General features: G+C 40.9%; 1 protein-coding gene and 1 long non-coding RNA gene across 3 annotated transcripts; one reads left to right on the top strand and one right to left on the bottom strand.

Annotated features, from left to right (window-relative positions):
* The first annotated feature begins 88 nt into the window (after nt 1-88).
* On the top strand, nt 89-10,424 carry LOC125301609. The gene is made up of 3 exons (XR_007194771.1): nt 89-248; nt 9,423-9,493; nt 9,864-10,424. It is a non-coding gene; the product is annotated as an uncharacterized LOC125301609 (long non-coding RNA).
* On the bottom strand, nt 1,951-15,203 carry palm1b (paralemmin 1b). Of its 2 annotated transcripts, XM_048254226.1 has the most exons (7): nt 14,703-15,203; nt 9,435-9,480; nt 8,418-8,498; nt 5,231-5,358; nt 4,984-5,044; nt 4,797-4,818; nt 1,951-3,708 (listed from the first exon to the last, which is right to left on the bottom strand). In XM_048254226.1, exons 2-7 carry the CDS (start codon nt 9,477-9,479, stop codon nt 3,299-3,301), a joined length of 747 nt encoding a protein of 248 aa, XP_048110183.1. In that variant the 5' UTR covers nt 9,480; nt 14,703-15,203; the 3' UTR covers nt 1,951-3,298. The 2 variants fall into 2 exon arrangements, with proteins under 2 accessions (XP_048110183.1, XP_048110175.1); XM_048254218.1 differs by lacking the exon at nt 14,703-15,203 and having other exon boundaries at nt 9,435-9,488.
* Between the last annotated feature and the right edge of the window lie 7,256 nt (nt 15,204-22,459).

Here is a 22,459-nt window from a genome sequence, read left to right as displayed (position 1 = left end):
AAGGCGATTTCTGATTTGTTGGTCGACTTGTAAGAACGCGGAATGGGCGGAAATGTAAATAAAAGAGGGAAACATGATTGGACAATGGACGAATCGATCTTAAAAGGCGGCCAAAAAGTTATTGAAAAGTTTTTGATACGTTTCGTGTAGTTAAGTGAGTCTCCGTGTCTAGAAAGTCTGGGAAATATGACACCCCAGGCCGTAAAAGGCAAATAATTCGTATGCAAAGCTACGCTGTCAAGAATGAGGTAATATAATTTTAATTGTAGATGTGTCCTGAAATGTCTAACGTTCACTATAATCAAACATGTCAAACAAATAGCATGTGAGAAAGGATGGAATTTAATGACGTTTGATAAGAGGCATCGTATGCACAATGTAAAACACAGTAAAATACTAACAAACCAGAGACGTAAGACCTTAAACAGCGCAATGATTATTTTTAAGATTGGCACATTCTGCTTAATATGTAATGTTGCATAGGCTATAGCATTTTTAGCATTTTGACCATGGAACGTTATCTTAGTGTATCAGGTTAACTAAAGTTAGTGTTTAAGAATTGTTGATATTGTATCAAGCAGCAGTCTTATTTCCCCTGCATGAGTTGTGGTTAGTTTTGTATTTAACGACAACCTGCAGAGGGCAATCGCTTTCCGTCATCCCGTTGCAAGTCCTCGTCTGGGCCAAAAGTTGCATCTCCCATAGGCCCAATAGTGAACCCAGAAATGTTGAGTAGGCCTACCCTAAAGTTTTATTGCAGAAATGTCTTAGGCATAGTGGATGGATTTCAACTTCGTTGCTAAAAGTTGTACCTTGGGCAATTTGCATAGTTAGCATAATAATAATTAAAGTGTGAATAGGGTAAAAAAAAAATATATATAGCCATCACAATGAAACTTTCTCAGGTGATTACTTATGTTAAGGTGAGAAAAAAATGCATTGCATGTTTTTTTCTATTTTAATGTTAAAATATGCACAAACAGTGTTGACGCCTTAACAATAGGTTAGACGTAGGTTTGGTGATGTTCAGTAGCCTAATTCTTCAACAGCTATTTGAACTTGAAGGCTATGAAGACTTAACCTGACTCTCGCCAGCTAGCCTACGAGACACAACTTGTTAATATAAGTAATAGGTTTTGATCATACATATTTATGTATATAGTTACTCTACATCGAGAGACGGTAGGCCTACAATACATCAGTCAAAAACTATTTGAATCTACGTGTCACACTAGTTCACCTGCAGGAGAAGCAAGAGGACAATCTCACATCATAAGAAAATCGAACCTACAACGTTGGGATAATAAGTCATCTGCTTTAGCCACTACACCATTTAACACTGCTGTTGTTAGGGATTGTGAAGAATACTAAAAGCAAGGCAATACTTTAATTAACATAAATAGCAAGAATGAGCCAAGTAGGGGAGCAGTGTCTTAATCAAATTTAAGCTACAGGATAGATCAATTATTGAGTCACGAGATAAACATCCACTTCGCACATTTTGGTTAGGCGGTTGTGATTTTTGGTTAGGCGCTCCGGACACCAACAGGAACTACCAAGGAACGACACAAGTGCGACTGCCTAGGGGCAGTAGTTCAAACGACCAAACTTTGCGTCCTTGTTTGCGATTGAGAGTTCGAACTACCCTTTCTAAAAGCACCAAATCCAAGAACGATGGAGCGAACTACCAAGGTTGCGACGCAAGTTAGTAAACGATGCTTTCTAGAAACGACCCCCTGAGCAGGTGGGTAGGTGGTAATGGACATAGATGTAGGGAAAAGGGGGAGGTTATTGGGAATTTATAAGTCTGACTGCATGGGGAAGAAGCTATTGCAGAATATGGTGGTGCGGCGGCTTTGGATGATAGGCCTACTTGGTTGTATGCAGAATGTCAAGTATTCACCATGTTGAGTCAGTTTAATGCAGACAATCAAATGAAAACTAGTGTGAATCATTATACATTAATGTCCCATTCACAACATTGTTGTAAACAAACATTATATTTATTATTTATCCTGATTTAACACATGGACCAAAACAGGCATTGGTCAGACCAATAAAGCACCTATATTACTTATGACATACATATTTGAAATCCACAGACATTGTGTTTCACGCAAGTACAAAGTAACATTAATCAGAGCAGTAGCATCACTGTGACTGCACAACTGTACATTTGGAACATCCTGGCTGTGTGTGTTCTGGAATGTGAAAGACATTTTTATAGCCCTGATATTATCTTGTGTGGACAGAGAATACGATAAAAGTTATTGGAACATTGATGCCAATAAACATCCCTGTAATTTAGCCTGCTGCACTTTCTTTTTTTACAGCTTTGTGTAATAATTCTTAACAAAAATGTTACAGTCTCCCATATAGATTTTTTTTCAAGAAAGAAGAGACACAAATAGTATTAATTAAAGGCAGTCAGGTCAATAACAATACCACCGTCAAACAACAACATGTGTCTACCCACTGCACACAAAATTAACAGTTCAATGGATGAATAGCTGTCCTTGTGTGGCTTTCAGCAATTTGGGAGATTGAATGGTAGGCTACATAATCTGTTTGCCGCTCATCTGACACTCCCTTGACATTACTGCTGTAAAGACAAAGTTTATGCTGTAAAAAAAATAGGCTGTAAAAGATGCAGAATATTGATACTCATGATCCTTCTCCAAATGAACAGTCATACATTATTCCACACAACTTTGCACTATGGTGACTGCAAATGAATATGTGATAGGACAGAGACTGCACCAAAGCTCACAGTGGCTAGGGATGGGTAAGAAAACAAGTACAAACACAAATTAACAAACAACATTGTGTGATACATTATTACAATAACAATAATTTCATTGTAGTGATAAAGAATGCAAGACAGAGAGATAAATAATCATTTAGAGAGAGATGATCTTGTCCTTCCTTTGTTTAAATAACCAAAAATAACCAAAGAGAGTTTATATTGTCTCATTACAATGAATGTAAAAAAGGCAGTTGTCTTTTTTTTGAAAGATCAACGTCAGGTAGAAGTTCTTTCCTACATTCTGCTGTTCCAGACTTCAAGCAATAATACTGACTTTCATTAGATTATATAATTAAAATATATGTATATAAATGTCACGACAGAAAAATAGAAAAATATTACTTAAAATAAAAAAGAAAATACATATTGACACCAAACCAATAACAAGTATACAGCGTATACTTCAGTTTTTTTTTTGTGTGTGTGGCATTGTGGTTTGTTCTGCTTTGTTTCCATAAGAGTCTGCTCGTCCTCATGGGTGAGGGAGACTGCTCACATGATGGTACAGCACTTGCAAGACTTCTTCTCTTTCTCGTTTGCCTCGTCTGTCTTGTCTCCCTTCTCGGCGGTCTCCTCTTGGCCCTTCTCCTTCTCGGCGCTGCTGCCGTTGGGCGGCGCCTGCTCCTTGGCTCCCTCGTTGGCCGCTTTGCTCTCGCCGTCCTCGATGACCACAAACTCGGCTTTCACCGTGCCCCCGTCCAGCCCCAGGGCCTTCTCCGTCTCGGCCTCGTCCTCCACATTCTTGTAGCCCATGAACACCATGGTGACAGGATGATCGGCAGAGGCGTTCTCAATGGCCGAGTCAGGGTTGGTGCACTGCAGCTTCGCCTCAACGCCCATGATGTGCTTTTTGGCAGTTGGATCTCCTGTGGCATTGGGACTAGGCTGCTGAACACCATTTTCTAGGAGGCACAAAGGTGCTGTTTAATGTGATACCAGGCAAGATGGAGAAAATAAAACTATCAAAATCAATCAAGAACAAGCATTGATCACTGAAGCAGTCACTGGTCAATCATCAGTCAATCAGCACCGACACTTGTTTACACATAATCACTGACACTGATACACACTGGTTAAATTGTGCCAATGTTTAACAGTCCAAAAGACATTACCAGTGACATGGCAAGGTTGAAATGAAAACTACAGAAATTCTCCATCATCAGTGTACCCAACATGCTTACGTTGTATCTGTGGAGCACTTTTTTTTAGTTGGCAAAGCATATGCTGCAGTATCTGTATCTAAATGCACAAGCTTCGTCTTGCACCCCCACTGGTACCACTCCACAAAAATAGATGAGAGGCTTTCAGTGTGGGAGCCCAACTATCTAATGTCTATTTTTACCTGGGCCAACAAGGAGTCACCTGCTCCTCTGCATCTAGAATCTCAAATATCCCTAGCCCCTTCACCGTATAGTCACAGAACAGCAAAAGATTCAGCCATTAGAAAGAACAGGTAGGATCAGCGATGCAATTATGCCAGGACAAGGTCCCCTGATAAAATATAGGGTGCGAGTTTGATAGCGTATTTTGCTGACAGTGCAAGTGCAGAGGACAGAGGCAAGTCAGACGCACAAAGAAGGCAGAGTCAGGCCGTAGGTAATTAATAACAAATAGATAGATCAGAATTTAACACTGGTTGCATGTGATTGGTTTATTCAATTTCACTTCACTGGAGAGGTTGCCCATTTCAGAGTCCCCGCTTTGACATATATAGCTTCCCACTACCTCGCCGCCGAACTCAGGGCCCATGTAGAATGATGTATTAAAAGCTTTTTCATAGTAATCGTGACCTGATGGTTTCAATGACATAAATGGTCCCTTGTGTATTGCAATTCTGTTGCTTTTGATTAAGTTAACATAAGATACAGTAAGCATACACATGCAAGCCTTCTAGGGAATTTTTTATCTTTCAATGTCTTCTCAAGTTGAAGAGTAAACAATTGGGTTTGATTGGTGGGGTGAAAAAGGGAAAGATTATGTTTAATCTCACCTTTCATAGAGCCTGCAGTGGCCTAAACAAGAGAAGAAACACAAACATAGAGTCTGTAAATACCCACTGCTAAATACCTCAATTAAACATCACTGATCATGAAGTGTCACACATTCTGAACGATCGGGATGCAAAGAAATGGACAAGCTATCTGTCATGTTTGTGTGGCTGTGGTTCCGTTACTCACATCTCCAGCTGTTTTCTTAATGGGAACGCCCGTTTCCAGCTCCTCCAGTTCCTGTTCCAGTCTGTGACCAAAATTAGATTTAAATGGGATGCTGACTGTGCATTTAACATCATTACACTAGAGAGAGGATAACCAAAGATGCAATGCATCGCAGAAGCAGTAGGGCTGTAATGGGTTCAAACTGAATCATTTTTTATTGTATTACTATCAGAGAACACAGAGTTGTTCATGTGAAGGTTCCACTTGCCTTAGAACTGACTGCTCCAAAAGTTTGGTCTTGATCTCATCGGCCCGTAGGCGCTGCTGGGTCTCATCTTCCTCTGCGCCACCAGATGGCGCTCCGTCCAGCAGCCACCTCTCCCTCAGCCCTTTGGACTGTGAAAAGGAAGGCAGAGCCTAGGTTTGCAATTTGGAAAGGGTAGTGAGCCCTTCTATGATGTATTTAACAAAACCATACAGAACAGTAAAGTAAAAGTACAATAAAAAAGAGACCGATCAGTGACCGTTTTTTGGGAGGGGGGTTGCATATTAAGCCATTTAGGACTAGGCCCACCCTTACATATGACACTTCATTTAGAAATGAACAACAGCAATACAATTCTAGTGTGATGGCTATGTCTGGGGTGAAACTCCAGAACCTTTAGAATTCAGCATTCACATAAATGGAATTGAGTAAAAAATGAAGAAATGTTCTCTGTGATTTCTATTTAGATTTGTAAGACCTTAGTTAAAGTGCAACTCCGATATATCCTCAGGTCATCTGTTGAAACAGTGAGCATGAGACTTAAATTCTTGGAAAGTTGGCTGAATTATTTGACTGTGGCCCATTTGTTATCACGAATACTGATTTTAAAATGGGCATATTTAAGACTGATAATAAGCTTTCCGGGGGCTTTGGACTAAGATGAGCTGTAGTCCATTTGATGTATTTGCTCCTAGTGCCACTGTGCAGCCTTTAAGCTCTGACTATCCCCCCTGACAAAACATTAACTGTCTATTAACTTTTCACTCTGCTCTCTCTCTCTCTGTCTCTCTCTCTCTCCCTTCCTCCCTTCCTCTCCCCTCTCTCTATCTCTCCCCCACCCTCAACAGATCTGCTAATGCATGCCAAACTTAGTGCAAGTGAGTGCGACATAATGATAGACACAAGCTTAACCCAGGCAGTCAGCCAGAGTTCCCCTTCCTCTTCACATGCGTGCACTCACACAGTCATGAACACACACGCACGCACACACGTACGTACTACCCCCACCCCACACACACACACACGCTCCCTAATCAGAAGCCAAAGATATATGCTATTGCTGTATCAAATCCCTGGATGTGTGAAGACAACACTATGTTTAGAGAGGGGAAAGTTGGAGTGTGTGCTTTCGTTTTTTTTTCCAGTGTTGAGAGAATCCCTAGAATCACCGAATTACAACTGCATCTAGTTTACCTTATTAGAACAAAACACAGAGCTTGACAAAAGCCTGTAGGGAGAGAAGGCCCCTGGGCTGCCCCATGTAACATTACTGGCAGAGGTTAAATGGCTAGTGGCTGGGCCGCTGGCGTAAGAGCCCTCCACCAGGACACAATGAGATTGTAATCCCTGGAAGTCAAGGGAAATGAACACACTGAGGAGGCACAGGGGCTGCTGGAGTATTTTAACAGGTCGATTGCTTTTGTGTTCTGCCTCTCTCGCCCTCTGTCCCCATTATGTGCATTAGAGAGACATTAATGATTGATGATGTTGTCTACATACACAGCAAAAAAACACCCTCTTCCCCTCTATAATTGTATATATGGATCTGTCTAATGTAATGTTAATGATATACTGTGATCAGCACTTAGGGAAAGTGCTATATAGGGTATATATTCTAATATTCCAGACAGCTGTCTCTCAGTACTACATTACCCAGAGTGCCGTGGTGTCTTTGACATTAGCCAAAGAGCAGCCAGGCTCCCCACCCCAACCAGGACATGAGGAACACTGGCAAAGCGACAGACATGCTGACATCATCCAACATCCCCGCACACAATTGTAGCAGAAAATAGCAGACAAAGGAACCTGAAGTAGGCTAGTTGCAGAGCCGATCAGTTGGTGCTTTGAAAGCAAAATCATGCAAGCTCTACACATCAGTATATTTGGATGTAAAAAAGACAAAAAAGCCATATTCATCTGGAGCTGGTTACTATAGGAATATACTGTTACTCTTACAGGACATTTTAAAAGTTTCCAAGCTGCTGTCATTACCTCATGAACAATGTTGTATTCGTCTGCCTTAAAGCAATAAATGACAAAATACAAGCTCATTACCACGCAAGGATATGACCTCTGAAGCACCATGAACAACACACACTTTTCTGAATGCTAAATGGTAGCTCTCACTGCAAAGGAAGCTAGTTTGTATACTCCCACCTGCTTAGTTGCCTCCTTATAAACCCTTCATTGAATTTGCATTGATTTTACTTCACCCTATAGTTTGCTGCATCCTATCATTTGTCGAGAATATGACTATATATGAGATATGACTATAACTTGAGATATGACTATAACTTGAATAGATAATGGAGAGTGTGAATAGATTTAGGAAACACTGTTGCACTCAGATGCAGTCAGAAAAACGTACTGAATAAAAACAACTCTGTTTAGACGCTCTTAAAGGGATCTGGGGCATGCTGACGATGACTGTTGCTCAGTGATGGTTTTTAACTACGGAAAACGTGAGCGCATTCACACGAGTCTCTCTCTGCCATCTCTCCAGATGTGCTTCCAAAGCTGAGAGCGAGCGGACCGAGCGAGTGGCGTCCAGCACAACAATGCAGTGCAGCCTTGGCTTGGGGACATGAGCGACTCCTCCCCGGAAAACAGGAAACTGCTGCTGCTGCCTGCACGACAGCCTGCCCCCACCCACGTCCAGTGGGGCCCCAGCCGACCGAAACACAACACACAAAATCACGTTACGTGTGTAACAGACCTCGACGCTGGAGCTGAAAATAGATCAATCAGTCCTCAGAGGGCTGAAGCGAGATCATTATTACGCGGGCGCGCCCAAAAGAGCTTCTCCAGGCTCCAAAATCGTGTGTGTGCTGTGTGTGTGTGCGCATGCCAGCCCTGGCCTGCACATTCATCTCCCCAGCAGAGTTCACATCAGCGTACCCTCCACTAATGCCCTCCTGTCCAAATCCCAATTACCGCCGAACACCAACTCAGATATAGGCCACGCTATAAACTACAAGGCCATTACGGAGATGGTGTCCCAAGAGCCCTTCGAGGAGAGCCGGCTCTCGGAGTCATTTCTGTGTGCTGCAAAGGGACTGCATGCTGCCTTGCCTGCTGTGCTGTGCTGTGCTGTGCTGTGCTGTGCTGTGCTGTGCTGTGCTGTGATGTGTGCTGTGCTGTGCTGTGCTGTGCTGTGCTGCGCTGCGCTGTGCTGTGCTGTGATGTATACCTTGAGGTGCTGGAGCTGTCTGCGGTCATCCTCCAGCTGCCTCCTCTTGTTCTCGATCTCCGTCTGCCTCTTCCTCTTCTCCTGAGAGGGATAGAATGTAACAAGGTTTTGTACGACATGTACCACTGATGATGAGCTCTGCATGAGCTCTTACACCTCTTCTGTTTCCAGGGCTGAAGTATTTGACATTGTTATATTTGAGCATTTTGACTAGTGTTGTTATGGAGTATCAGCAACTTCTATTTATATAAAACATCTCCGCTATACAGATGTCCAGTTCTGTCATCGGCTGTGAATATCGTATTATTGGTTTGCATGTCTGTCTTTTTTTTAAACCCAATGTCTGCCTTTGCATCTGCTTCAGAAGATTATACTTCAAGAGAGGACTTGTTTATAATCTCTGTCCTTTGAGATATTTAAACATGTTGCCAAAGATGATGTATTATGATTATTGCTAAGAAAATAGGTTAAGCATGCTACTGGTTCAGATACAGTTTTTTTAATTGAAATATATGCAAATAAAATGGTATCATATTAATTCATATTGTAGGAGTTAATAAGAGAAATAGAATATGAATGTGCTCACCCTCACTTTTACGAACCAATGACAAACAGTTGCTCATAAGACTTGTCTGATACATTGCTCTCCTCCATATATTATGCATAGGAGCCAATAGTGTAGTGGGATTCAGAGGTAAGGTATCCGTCTATAGTATCAGAGATGGGAAACAGAGAGAGTGTTCTTGGAACAGTCTCTTCTTATTAATGTTCATTCTCCATCCCTGTTGTCACTTAGTGGATAGTTTCATACACAACCACTAGAGCACAAGGGAATGCAAGTGCTGTTGTGGAGACCTACTCCTAGTTTCCAATATCAGTTATGTTCTGTAATGGAATGTGTTGCTCTTTTAAACACAAACGCTGATTATTTACCTGCATGATAACATATTACATTGTTATAACTTATTCATAAACATAACTCAAAACATGGTTGTTTACGTGCAGATTGGAACTCACAGCTATGGCCTGGAGTCTCTCCTGCTGTGTTAAATCCTCCGACATCCTGGACATAAAGGGTAGGGAATGACTTTCATCACTGTGTTCAAATACAATAAAACAGCAGCATGCAACTTCCTTTCACATTTGATTGGCTCTAAACTATCCTTGCAGATCCTTCGTACACCTTGAAATCTTTAACATTGTGTACTGCGTCAAAACATCAACACATCTTTGTATCCAATGCAAATGTATTTCAAACAAATAAAAACACACTTTGTGTCAGAGAAACTAAATAATGCACTTAACTGAAATGCCTCAAACAGATATTCTTTCTCTTTAACAAAGTTGTTGAGCCTACATCAGTGTGTGAGCCAACAAAAGAGCTATGAGAGGCATGTCAATTTCATGACTGTTAACATTTTGCATTCCTTCCCAAATTGATTCCAGAAATCCTGACGCTGACCCATGGGCAAGGCCCACATCACAGGAGAATCCCAGGAAACTCAAACAGGAAAAATCTGACATAGAATAACAAATAGATGAAAATAACCTCCAATCATGTGCAGAGATATTACATGGGTTGAACGTTTTTCTGTAAGGATTTGGAATGTGCATTTATAACTTGGAAGTACATTTTAATTGCAGTAGGCTACAGCACCGTAAAGATGTGAAAAGATAGGCTACTAAAGTCAACAGCAGCCAGTAAAAGCTTGTCCCGGGAAAATACTGATTATTAAGGTGATTTAAATTCCCCACAGAAAGTCCTGCAATACAGAAGAGAAAGACAATGTAGATAGTAGCTCAGCATAGTCACACATGAATTCAGTTGAGCTAATGTACAGTGATACCAAATCCTACTAGATGTACTGATAAGATACTGAAAAAAAGCCTTGGCCCAGGATACCAGTGTGGAGACGAAAACAAGGTCAACCAGAAAATGGGTAGATGTACACAGCAAAGGCCAAGTCAAGGATGGTACAATGATGTCTTTTGTAGCCTTTGGTTTTATAGATGTGGGTTTGGCTCGTTCGACAGAGAAGGCCTCTTTTCCTTGAGAAATGGCTCAGAGGAAAAGTTAGCCAGCTGATCAGCAGCTTCATCAGCCCACCCAAGGTGGAGGAGTTGCAAGTTCATGCCCAAAGAACAAAGTGCCAAATGTTTATGGAGCGCCTCTCCCTCCCGTCTCCACTCTTTGTTAACACATTTTACACCCAGGGAACCACTCACAAAAGAACTGATCGTGCTAGGCCAAAATCAGAGCAATCTTCCTGGGTTACATGCCAGGAATACCGGAACTATCATGCACACTCATATCTACAAGGTCTGTAAGAGTGGGTGCAGTGAGGACAATCTTCTTAGGTAAAGACAGTGTGGTTTAGTTGCCAGACATGCAACTAAAGAAACTGGTTATATATGTACGCTAATGGAGTATTGTCAACATGACAGTGACTGAGGCACTGGCTAGACCACCCACTGACCTTCAGTAAAGTGATCTGTGGCACATTAGTGAAGGCCAACAAGCTACAAGGTTAAATGGATTGAACATCTGATTGTAATTGACATGTTGTTAATTTTTCTCATGAGACAGAATTGGCCCTCATCCAAAGAGATTATACTGTCATCCTCATTTTCACAGGAACTACTTAATCTGACCCCTAAATTGAGAAGTCTAATCAGACTAATCTGGGATTATCCTAAACAAACATAAGAAAAACACTAGATTAGAACATACAGAGTTTTTAAAAACACTGTTTTTAAACTGATTCCAAGTTAATGTTCCCAAAATTAAATAGATGACTAAATATGTAAGATTCAGACCTGAAAAGAAAGGTATTCACCCAACATTTCCTTGTGTGCCCCTTACAGAATCAAATCAATAATGTTTTCTGTGTAGAGACTAATATCTAATATCTAATAGTCTTGCATTTACCCTTTTTCGACCAAACTAACCCTAACAGTCTCTCCAAGTCAGGGCTCAACTTGTTAAGGACAATGACAACCCCTTCAAGATGCTGCAAATGCCAGAAAAGACAAAGAGCAGCTTCCTTGTGGAAGGAAAGGAGTATTTACTTAACCTCAAGGCTTACTTACGGAAGAAGCACAAAACACTCCAAACACTCACAAATAACCATTTTATACAAATTAACCTCAGGGAATTAAAATGGATCATGTGAATTTCCCAACATGCTTTTCTATCTTATGATATAACAGTCGCCACAGGCAGCGGTCAAAATGAAAACAAACACAGAAAAGGAAATGAACATCTTTTCTGATTGTGATGTTGAAAGTGGAGTGAATAAACAACCACCCCTACAATGTGGCAAATATAGATTTTGTGGATATAATAAAATATTTTACACGGAACAAAACAAATGCAACATGTTAGTCCCCCAATTTAATAAAGTCCACATTAGTCTGAGCACTTCACCTTTACATTAATTTCACAGGCAACAGCTCTGGTGGATATTCTTGCTGTCAGATCGCCAGTTGCACACTCCCAAAAGTTATGACATCAGTGGCTTTGCGTTGTGTGACAAAACTGCACATCATAGCCTTAGTGACCTTTCATTGTGGCCAGTCCAAGGCACATCTGTTCAATAATCATGCTTTTTAATCAGCATGTTTTGATCTGCCACGCCCGTCAGGTGGATAATTACCTTGGCCATGGAGTGCCAAGTGCCCACTACAATGGATTGGAATAAATGTGTGTATAACATTTGAGAGAAATAAGCCTTTGTGTGCATAGAACAAACCGTATATCCATTCCCTCAATTCATGAGTATAGTTACACTCCTCTGCTTAAGACCCGCCCTCCCTGATCTTGATGTATGACTCATTAGTAACACTGTCACTGGTTGGGCAAACAAAAACAACTCTCTAAGAGCATCCAGATGACATCAGCTCTCTTCTGACAGGAATAGCATGTGGGCACTATAGATCGGCACCTCTGTAATCCTCATATTCTCCATGCCTTGAATGGAGGATGCCTTATAGCCTTCCATAAATCACACTGCAATAAGAGCTATAGAGAAGTGCTCAAGGGAACTGCTTTAGTGAAAAATATGGCAGAAAGGCTTGAGAGGAGAGTGCATATGATGGATGTTTTGGGCGGCTCTGTGGTGTTGGGTGTTGTATGGTACTGAGGGGGACTGTGCTGTATCTGGGGTGGGGGTTGAAGGAGATGCAGACCCCTGTATGCAAACAGCTGCAATCACTCCAAAGATAAGTCTTAGCCCTGTCTTTCAACCAGTTGGTTTTAGCCCTGTTTTTACACACTGTTGAGATTCACAAGTTATGTAACTGGTACAATAGCAAAAGCTGTATCTGTTTGGATACACCCCCACCATCCTCACTCACAACACACACACACATACACACACACAATCACAATCAAAGATATGCACATCATATCATTCGTTTGGAACGCTCCATGGAAAAAACAAAACACATTGTGCAGGAGCAGTGTAAGAGTTGGGCTTCTGGAAAATACTCCTTGTCTGTCAGTTGTCCAAGCTTCAGTCAGCTGCACAGAACAGATAGAGGCTGGATGAGATATGGGTGGAGGGGCTTAGGACATCAATGGAGGGAGTCAAATGGTTTCCAGCTTTAACACTCTGTAGAGATTAACGGCCACCCCCGCCAGAGGCCAGAGCCACTGGATGTCCATAGTGTCAGATACATTGGGAGAAGAGCAGCACCATGAAGACAGGACTCCTGAACATCCGAATGATCTATGCAAGTTTCACGTATAAAGACATTACTGCCATTACTAACCAACCTGGTATTCAATTATCACTGGTCAGTTGACACATGCATCCTATTTTCTGTCAGGTTTGACAGTTTCTTCTAATCTTATTTACCAGGTCCTGGTTTACAAGAGTTTGCAAATGAAACCTAAAACAAAGACGCATACCAAAAAATTCCAACTGAAAGAACTTAGTCTTCATCTTAAGTGATGACCGGTGCTGGACAACTGACAGACTGTTAATCAGGGTGCCCAAAAAAGCACCAGTGGAGAAAAATCAACCACCTGGTAACCCTGTGAGATGAACACTATGTGCCACACTGAAGCTTGTTGGTGTGCCTTAACTTCTATACATCATTGGGAATGTCATTAAGAAGAGCAAAGGGGGTATTGGAGGTATTGGATGAGGGTGTGTCAATAAGAAAATACATTATACAAAAGAACAGTATCAATTAGACATGGAAATGAAAAGCTATTCAATATGAAGTCTATGCCAGGGCATGAAATATAAATGTGACCCAAAACCCCCAGCCCCATGAAAGGACAAAGAAATAGCACAAAACACCACCATATGCACTATATGCTTGTCAATATTGCTTTGGCCTGGATTTTGTGAGCCCCACTGACCTAGTCTTTCAATGTCCACTGATGCGTTGCTTCACTTGGATTTCCTATAGTGACCCTGACACTGCACTATACTGTGGTCCATGCCTCGCGACGCGTTCCCTCCGTCCTAATGCACTTCAGTGGCCAACGAATAGCCTACGATATCCGACCGAAGGTAGTCTGGAATGGGACCCACGCTATTTCGGTGGTTGCGTTCCAGGATTATTGGTGCAATCAAGCATCAACTACACTAACCCCTAAAAATGACAACAAAACAATGTATATCTCAACGGAGCCACCCCCGTGAGTCTCGGCCATGTTGGAGCATCGTTGGCACATCATCGACACAGACATGTTCTCACCGACGCACACCCATCGCCCGACAGCCATGCCCCAACCATATGCAACACGAATGTCGAATTGACGAGGAGCTGAAATAAATAGTGTGGGTTGTCCAAGCGTGACAAAATATAGCCTATTTAAAATAGTATACGCATACACAGACATTACGCAAGGCGCAATAAATATCTCCTTGCAAACACTATTCCATCAACCCATCTGTGAATCATATAGGCTCTCTAGGTTGCCTGTCAGTTTACAAACATATATTCACAAACGCGTCATGTTCTTGGATTCAATTAGCACTGAAAGGCAGTGAGATTCTGCGTAATAGCAAAACATATGAGGTAAATTCTCCCATTCAGACAGACGTAATAATGAAAACATTCAGAAGCGCACGCAGCATCCCTCCTAGCCAAGATGTGAAGACGGACTCAAAACAACACTTGCCTTAAAACCTTGCATTCGACCATTAAGCTGAGGGATGCATCAGTAGGCTACATTATTTGACCAATGTGGCAACATATAGACCCATGTTAAGTCGATGACCAGAAAAGGTGTTTAATAACAGTGATCAATTTAAGAAGGATACTTACTCAGTAGCCTATGTTTGTCAAAAAGTCACTCAGCGTAGTAAACGATCGCCGTGTAGAGATGATGTAGCCGATGTCACTGGTTCTCTAATATATTTACCCTAATTATTTTAATCAATTTCCAAAACAGTTTATATTCTGTATACCTCTTTGCCACCTCCCATTTGGTGTGGCCACTGAGACGGCTGTTTTGGGGGGAGCAGCGCTCAACCCGTCAATGGAGTACACTGTACACTGTCCTTGCTATTACACCAGTGAAACGTTGCCTCCCTCACATGGCTCAATGCATCTGAGTTGTAGCCGATGCCGAACCTAGAGCCCCTTCGGTATTCTGATGACTCCACACTGCCCTTTGTTTCCCGCTCGACTCCGCGATTGCCAGCAGCGCAATGTCTGGCATACACTCTCTTGGAACACTAGAAACGGCCTGGCACGCCTCCCCCTGGATATGCGCGAAACCTTTCATAATGGTGGAGGAGAGGACAGTGAAACAGATCAGCAATTGGGTCACCCTGTATAGTGTAGATGCATTCCTCGTCATGATTAAATATAAGGGCATGTCGTATTTTCCACAACTATGTTCATCAGAATGAATGAATAAAATAATGACTAGTGCTGTTTAGGCTATTAGGAGTGATGTGCAGACAATAATAGGATATTCACCCTTCTTTTTCACGGAATGTTGGCAACCAGTGTCGATTTCGGCATAGTCGGACTATCATAGGCTAGATGAATAGCTGATTATTAGATGTTAGTTTAACCTTTTGGTATGGATGTCCTGTGCAGGCCCATCAAGGGCATGGCATGAGCACGTGTAATTAAACCGCAGTCAGAGGTAAATGAACCTGGACTCTCCCTCTTCTTTTTCACATGAATTTGAAATCAATTCCTCTATCTTCATACCTACATTTTCACGCTAATTTCAAATATATTGGCAAAAGCCAACCCGTGAAACCAAAATGAAACGAGCTGCATAACAAATCACAACATTCCAACGCACCCTCTAGCGGTTATGGCGTATAGCCTACCTACCTACCAGTCAATGACAGCCGGCCTAGGCTACATCCAAATCCATGCATTAGACTGCAATGAGTTTTCCGAATGAACTGAAGCCATCTCCAGACTGAGTTGTCAGCAATTTTAGAACCCTTTGTGTGCATGGATGGAGCAAACTTGTTATAATGTATGCAGCTGTATGATAATTATAATGTAATTAAAAAAAATAATATATACACGTTTGATCCGTGAGGGAAATAATATATAATATAATAATATAATAATAATGGGAAATAATACAGAGGAAAGCAAACATCAATGCAATTCCTCTGATATTTCTTTGTTTGGTTAGTGTTAGTGACTACACAGGTTGTAGTAGTGGTCACATTGAGAGCTGGTCATCATCATGGTCCCAGATTATTTGGGCCTCTGTGTATTATGCAGAAGGCTGTGCAAACACTAAAATATATTTACCAGCAGATGATGATTTCATTGCGTCATTTCAGAGACTAAATTGGTAATTGTTGTTGTTGAACATGTTATACAAGTATAATATTTTGTAATTTTAATGAGAAAAAATAAGTTAAATTCACGCAACATTTTAACTGCTTTTGTTGTTGTGTACAGTACAGTGCTGTTCAAAATGTGGGATCCCTTAGACAAGTATGCTCCATTCTACTCCTGCATAGTTTGGAGCTGTCCTTTTGGTTATTGTGCTCTTATAAAATGAAATTTGCTCCAATCCAGGGTTTGGCATAGTGTTGTAAAATGAGGTGAATGTCTTCCTTCTTCAAGATGCCTTTTATCCTGTACATTTCTCACCACCTGTCACCGCCAATGCACCCCCAGACCATCACCTTGCCTCCTCCGTGTCAAACTCCTCCAGAATTTGGTCTGCATCTCAAAAATGTTTCTCTTTGTGATCCGAACACCTTAGATGTGTCTGTCCGTCACACTTTTTTCAGTCTTCTGTCCATTGTCTGTGTTCTCTTGTCCATCTTAATCTTTATTTTTCCACTAGATACTCTATCTAAGTGTTAAGTCTGTATCCAGAGCATCTCACAGTAGATAGAGAGGAGCCTGCACACCTTGATAGGTTAGATCTGCAGGTGCAGCTGTTTCGTAAAGGACAACTTTAAAGTAACAGAAAGAGAGACAAGTGCTTGGTCCACAGTGCTGCGGTTTATTGATAAACTGATGTTTTGGTCAGTCAGACCTTTATCAGAGTATCCAGGGCATCGTAAACTGATAAAAAGGTTCATGTTCCTTCCTGCAGGGGCGCTGCTTGAATTTGGGCCCTATGACAATAATTCTGGACCCCCCGATAATATATACTATTATTGGGGGGCTCTCTGGGGACCCCCTATCAGTCCTTAGAATCATCCTATAACCACCCCCCCCAGCCCTGTATTCCTGCATTGTACAACACAGCTACATTGTGCAATACCAAGCAATCCAGGCACACGTTGGCCATGTCAGAGACCAAAGACTCTCCCTATATGATTTTGCATTAAAGTTTACACTCTTATGTGTTGTATGAGATCTTCACATTTTCACTTGGAATAGCCATTTCTTAGAACAAGGATAGATACGTGTGTTCATTCACATTACTTAAACAACTAGGCCTAGTGTCTAGTTTGCTTCAAATGTTCATATGTAGAGGGCCACTATCTCGATCCTACACAATGAGCCAGATGTGAGTGCTGAGATTTTACTGAGCAATTCTTGGGGTTTGGCTCCATAGCTCCACTGCTCTTCCCTTGCTAATGCATCTTATGGGTCCCTCTTTTATGTGTCTTTCCTCATTCTTTTCTTTAATGTTTCTTCTTTTTATGTTTTATCTTTAAAATCAAAACAAAAAACAATGGTTCCGTGTCATCCTTGTGGGGCTACATGCCCACCAAGTTTCGTGCATCCTGGTCTTTCAGTGTCCAGGGAATTGCTGAAATAAAATTACTGGGGAAAAAACCAAAAATAAAACATCTGGAAGAAAAAAAAACTCCTAACTAACCTATATGACGCTGTTTCGCTGTGTTGCGGTCATAATAAATAAAGCATGATGAAAACACGTCTAATAAATAAATGATGATGATGACTATGACAATGGTGGGGGTGGTGGTGGTGATCATTATTATCATTATTATGTGAAAGCTATGTACTTTTCTCACTAACCCATCCTTTGGTTTGTTTGGTGTAAGTGTAACACACAACAAAACCAAAGAAATCTGGACCCTGGCAAGATTTAGGAGCTTGGCTGACTAATAATATCCTAGTAATAGACTAGTAATATCCTCTCTAACTAGAGGCCTGTCTGATAATATCAGCCTATTGACAGATTTCCCCCAAAGGTGGGATCATAAACATGATCCCCGAGTAATTGTTTTAAATCCTGAGATCCCCTGCCATCCTGAAACTCAATAAGCATGTCTCTTTGTTTTCACATTTTTGTTGTTTTGCTCCAACAAACCTGTCCAGTAGTTCTACTTCGATAGCATCTCTGTCTGGGCTGCCTGCCATCCCATTTCTCAGGTTGGGTGATGCTCTCTTCATTTTCCTCCTGGATTTCTCACTGCAGAAGCATGAGAGGAAACTCCAAAAACAGACCTGACAGTAAAATCTGTGAAGTGTTTAGCCCAAATACCAAGACCCTCTTAAGGTAGTAATATTCTCTAGAGCACTCTCCTTTGTTGGCAGTGTATCTTATAACACTTACAGTAGTTGCTTCTGTGTGATGTATTTGATATTTACTGTTTAATGATTGCTTAAACACTAAAATCAAAAGTATTCCTCAGTTAGCAAAAGATTACAGTCAAGGAGCATAATATCAGCCCAGATTCGCACAACTATAAGCAAATTGTCAGCCTCACACTTTTTGTATAAATGTTACACATTTCGCTACTTCAGACACATAAATCTCAGATAATGTATCCTGTTTGCAATTTCAAGGCACTACCTTCCAAAACACCACCACCATGAATATGATGATCAAACACAACTATAGGGTGTGTAAAGACACTTAGCTGCATAAACTCAATAAACAGTCCTAAACACTAACAGGTGAGCCTTGTGAACAGTAGAAATTGAAGGCAAGCACTGAGAGGAAGAGGATGACGAAGAGTAAACCTGTAGAGGAGGAGGAATTGGGTGAGCAAGAGACAGTGGTAGACCTGGAGGAGCATGTGAACAAAGACAAGGATCAAATTCAAGCCAAGAGATTTTAACAATATGTAGGCAGTAAAGATTGGGTTGAGTCAAGTGACATGTATCCAAATGCATAAAGGGTCTATGAAAGGATCCTTAGGGGTTTTTTGAATTTTCTTCCTTTTTTGCTTGACCTTTTTTTGTTGTCTCCACAAATGTTTCACTGCTCTTTAACAGCAGTATATTATCTATTTAGAAATGATGTTCTGTTCTGATTTCCAGTGCAAAATGCATTTGGAAATGGATATATGTATAGAGTATACTTCACACTGGGGACAGAAAAAAAGTCCTCAATGTACAGGTCTGGTCTAATGTGTCGTGCTCGGTCAGTATATTCTTGTCCTCTAAATTATCCTATAAGTATACTTGAACAATATTTCTGAAAACAAAACATCAAGCATACACTATATCCTAGGAAAGTGTGTTTTGCCAAATGTGTTTTGCATTGAGAACATTGGTGTGTACAGATTCAAACATCTGATTTTATGATGGATGTGTTTGTAATATGACAACAACATAGAGTTTGATAAATAATTTGTTTTAACTGAAGTGTTTCATTTTGCAAAATATCTGGGGGATTCTGCTACTTGGGTGTTAATTGTGTACGTAGTGTTTTTTTAAAAAAAACTGGCCCTTTTCAAAATTGTGCTTAAGCAAATGGGAAAAAAACTGTAAAAAGGTCATGTTTTCCCCTTGAAGACACAATCCAATTGTATAAATGTTAGCACAGATACAGTACATTTGTTATTCAAAAACATGAAACATTCAATTGTGATCTTTTAGGACACTCACTGGCACAGATGTCTTTTCTTCACCACATATGACTAAAGGGTGGAATAAAACAATGATGTAGACCTTTTGTGTTTGAGAACCCCAGACTTTATAACCAAATGCCCCCTTATTTTGGTTAGAATTTGACTTTATCCATGTTAATTTGAACATGACTTTAATGTCATAGAATGTCAAACCCAGTAGCTATTTAGGGTACTGAGGCTGCCTGGGGAGTAACTCAAATCACGATTCACAGTGTTGACCAACAGAGGGCGTATATGCACCACTGCTTGTCCACTCACTCATGCTCCACACCCGCCAACTGGACTCAGGATGTTCTCAGTGCATGGTGTGCCTTGAGGCAGTATTTATGTGAGGCAGGACAGCTCCCCAGAGCCTTTGAGTTTCCTTACTATAAGGTAGTAATTGGTGTATAAAAGGTGCTTCAACACCATGCTTTCTACCAAATGAAAAATGTTGTTTGTTTCCCTGGCTTGGACCCATTGACATAGAATCTATCACATTTTTTCTTAAAGCAACACTATGCCACCATTTGATACTTTTTGGGGTTTCTGACAACTTGGTTTGACATTTTTAAATTGATTTATGGTATGGACGGAGAACAATGCATTAATAGTACTTTTTCATGCCTTCTGAGTAGCTAGCTTGTGAGTTTTAGACCAAAACTCCTTGCAGCTTTAAATGTCCACGAGTGCACAGAATATGGGGATGCATGGTAGATTGGTGTACTGGGATTAATGGGAATGAGCTGGTTTCATGAGCTTGCATCAGGGGGCAATGGGATGCACTCCAGCAGCCAAATCATTGCTAATGTGCCTTGAGATGAGAGGGCTGCAAGGAGCCAGCTCTGTTTGCATAGAATCTGAAAACATGCGCGAAAGCACCACAGTCATTGTTCTTGTTGAAAGGAAAACTCCAGTCTAACAACAACCTAGGGTCTATTTTTGGATGATAATGAGTGCAAACCTTTGTTGGGGACCAAAATGATGTAAATCGGAGTTTTGACCAGAATATGCATTTGCAAGGATAACATAACATAGCCTTGAGGGCATGTTCACCACGTCCAAGGAAGTCGCTACTGTAAGCCACTGACTAGGCTCACAACAGCATTACACTTTCAAGCTATATGGAGAGGGTCCCTGCAGACTAAACAAAGTATTTTTAGCTTTGTAAGTGTAAAGTAAGGGTAACAAAATTCCATCAACTTTGACTGCATACCTTATGCGAATCAAGAGGTCATCCATCCCTCTCTGGTGAATCACAATTCGATGTGCATAGGAAGATTAAATGCACATTTGAAGTGTTTCTTGTCAGGATTTCTTATTCAAATAGTTGAAATGCGCATTAAAAAGTTGGATGAAAACCAGTATGGTTAAAGTGAAGAAGATAGGAGATGTCCTCCTCAAAGCTGCATGCTCCATGGGGAGAGACAGCTAGGATAACCAACAGCTGTTTGGCTCTGGTGACACTGCAAAAACTATTAAGTAAATGGCCAACACAACAACCAGAGGAAATAAAAGTAAGTGTAGTCAATAGCAGACACATTCAAAAGGAAAAGTTTGGTCTAACATGGAGGAGCCATCACGTCTAACAGCAGAGTAAAATATTGTGCCATTGGTGTGTTGGACTCTTTGTTGTCAGACTCCCAGAATGCAGTGTGTGTGAATGTTAGTAATGTAGGGTTTTGTAGCTGTTTTGCGCTTACAATGTGGTGTATTTGTCAGCGTGTGTAGTTTGTCTTTGGTAGTACCTCATGTGTTATTCCTGTGTTGTTGTGTGTGATAACCCCTGTTTGTGTATTGTGTGAGGGTTAGTGACTACTCTTGTGTGTTCCTTGTAATAGTGTTTAGGTCTGGGTCTGTGTTCCCCACTTCTGCTCTAAAAAAGCTTTTGATTGGACACCGTGTCTCATCAATCGTTACAATATAAATATATAGCGACTCTAGAGGGAGTTTTACAGTCAGCAAAAATACCTAAACCTGCATAGTGTACCTTTAAAGTGGCGATTTACTTTGACATAGACAATTTTTACCCAAAGCTATCGCTATATGCTATTTTGTTGCAAATGCATAGGCCTATTCCAGTTTTACTCAAAACCTTTCAGATTAACTTTGTAAACATCTTCAATGACAGTTTACACTCATTATCATCTAAAAATAGACAGTAGGTTGTTGTTAGACCTAACTTTTCCTTTAAAGCAACACCAAAGAACTTTCCCTCTGTTGCATGCACGGTATTTGTTTATCCAGCACCGGCTTTGCAAATAATGATGTCCACAGACAAGGTAGAATATTTTGCATGAAAAGTATTGTGTATTGCGACATCAGATGCAAGTCAAATTTGTAGTTTCTTATGTCTCATTCCATCGAACTACAGATCCGCTACCCGATCTGGCAAACTTACATAGTGCGGTTATAGCCGATAGAGGGGCCTTGGCGAAATGCAGAATTGCCGTTCACCCTGTTACGAGTTGATGAACCACTGAAACGATTTTGGAAACATTATTTTAAGGTATAAAAAACTCTTTGGTGTTGCTTTAAAGGTTAGTTGGAGTTGAAAGGCATGAACTGCAAGGACAAAGGTAACAAATGCTCCACAGCAATTGAGTGAAATTTTAGGGACTTTGCTTTGCTATTTTCTAAAATGTCTTTAGGCTAATCTACAACCTCTTTAGGTTTATTAGCCTACACAACTCTAAAGGGCCATTCACACCAAGAATAATAACTAGGCCTGTATAACGATAACAGCAAAAAATATTGCTCTAGCTGAAC

Source organism: Alosa alosa, chromosome 1, assembly GCF_017589495.1.
Source record: "Alosa alosa isolate M-15738 ecotype Scorff River chromosome 1, AALO_Geno_1.1, whole genome shotgun sequence".
In the NCBI taxonomy this organism is placed as follows: Eukaryota; Metazoa; Chordata; class Actinopteri; order Clupeiformes; family Clupeidae; genus Alosa; species Alosa alosa.
Note: the sequence above shows the minus strand (reverse complement) of the source record. Positions and strands in the feature narration are given on the sequence as shown.

What these genes read in the sequence shown, in the direction of transcription:
- palm1b (XM_048254218.1), bottom strand. Translation starts at nt 9,488, where the DNA reads ATGTCCAGGATGTCGGAGGATTTAACACAGCAGGAGAGACTCCAGGCC. An exon ending in AGAGACTCCAGGCCATAGCT is followed by an intron (nt 8,499 to 9,434) that starts GTGAGTTCCAAT and finishes TATCCCTCTCAG; the next exon opens with GAGAAGAGGAAGAGGCAGAC. An exon ending in TTGGAGCAGTCAGTTCTAAG is followed by an intron (nt 5,045 to 5,230) that starts GCAAGTGGAACC and finishes TTTTGGTCACAG; the next exon opens with ACTGGAACAGGAACTGGAGG.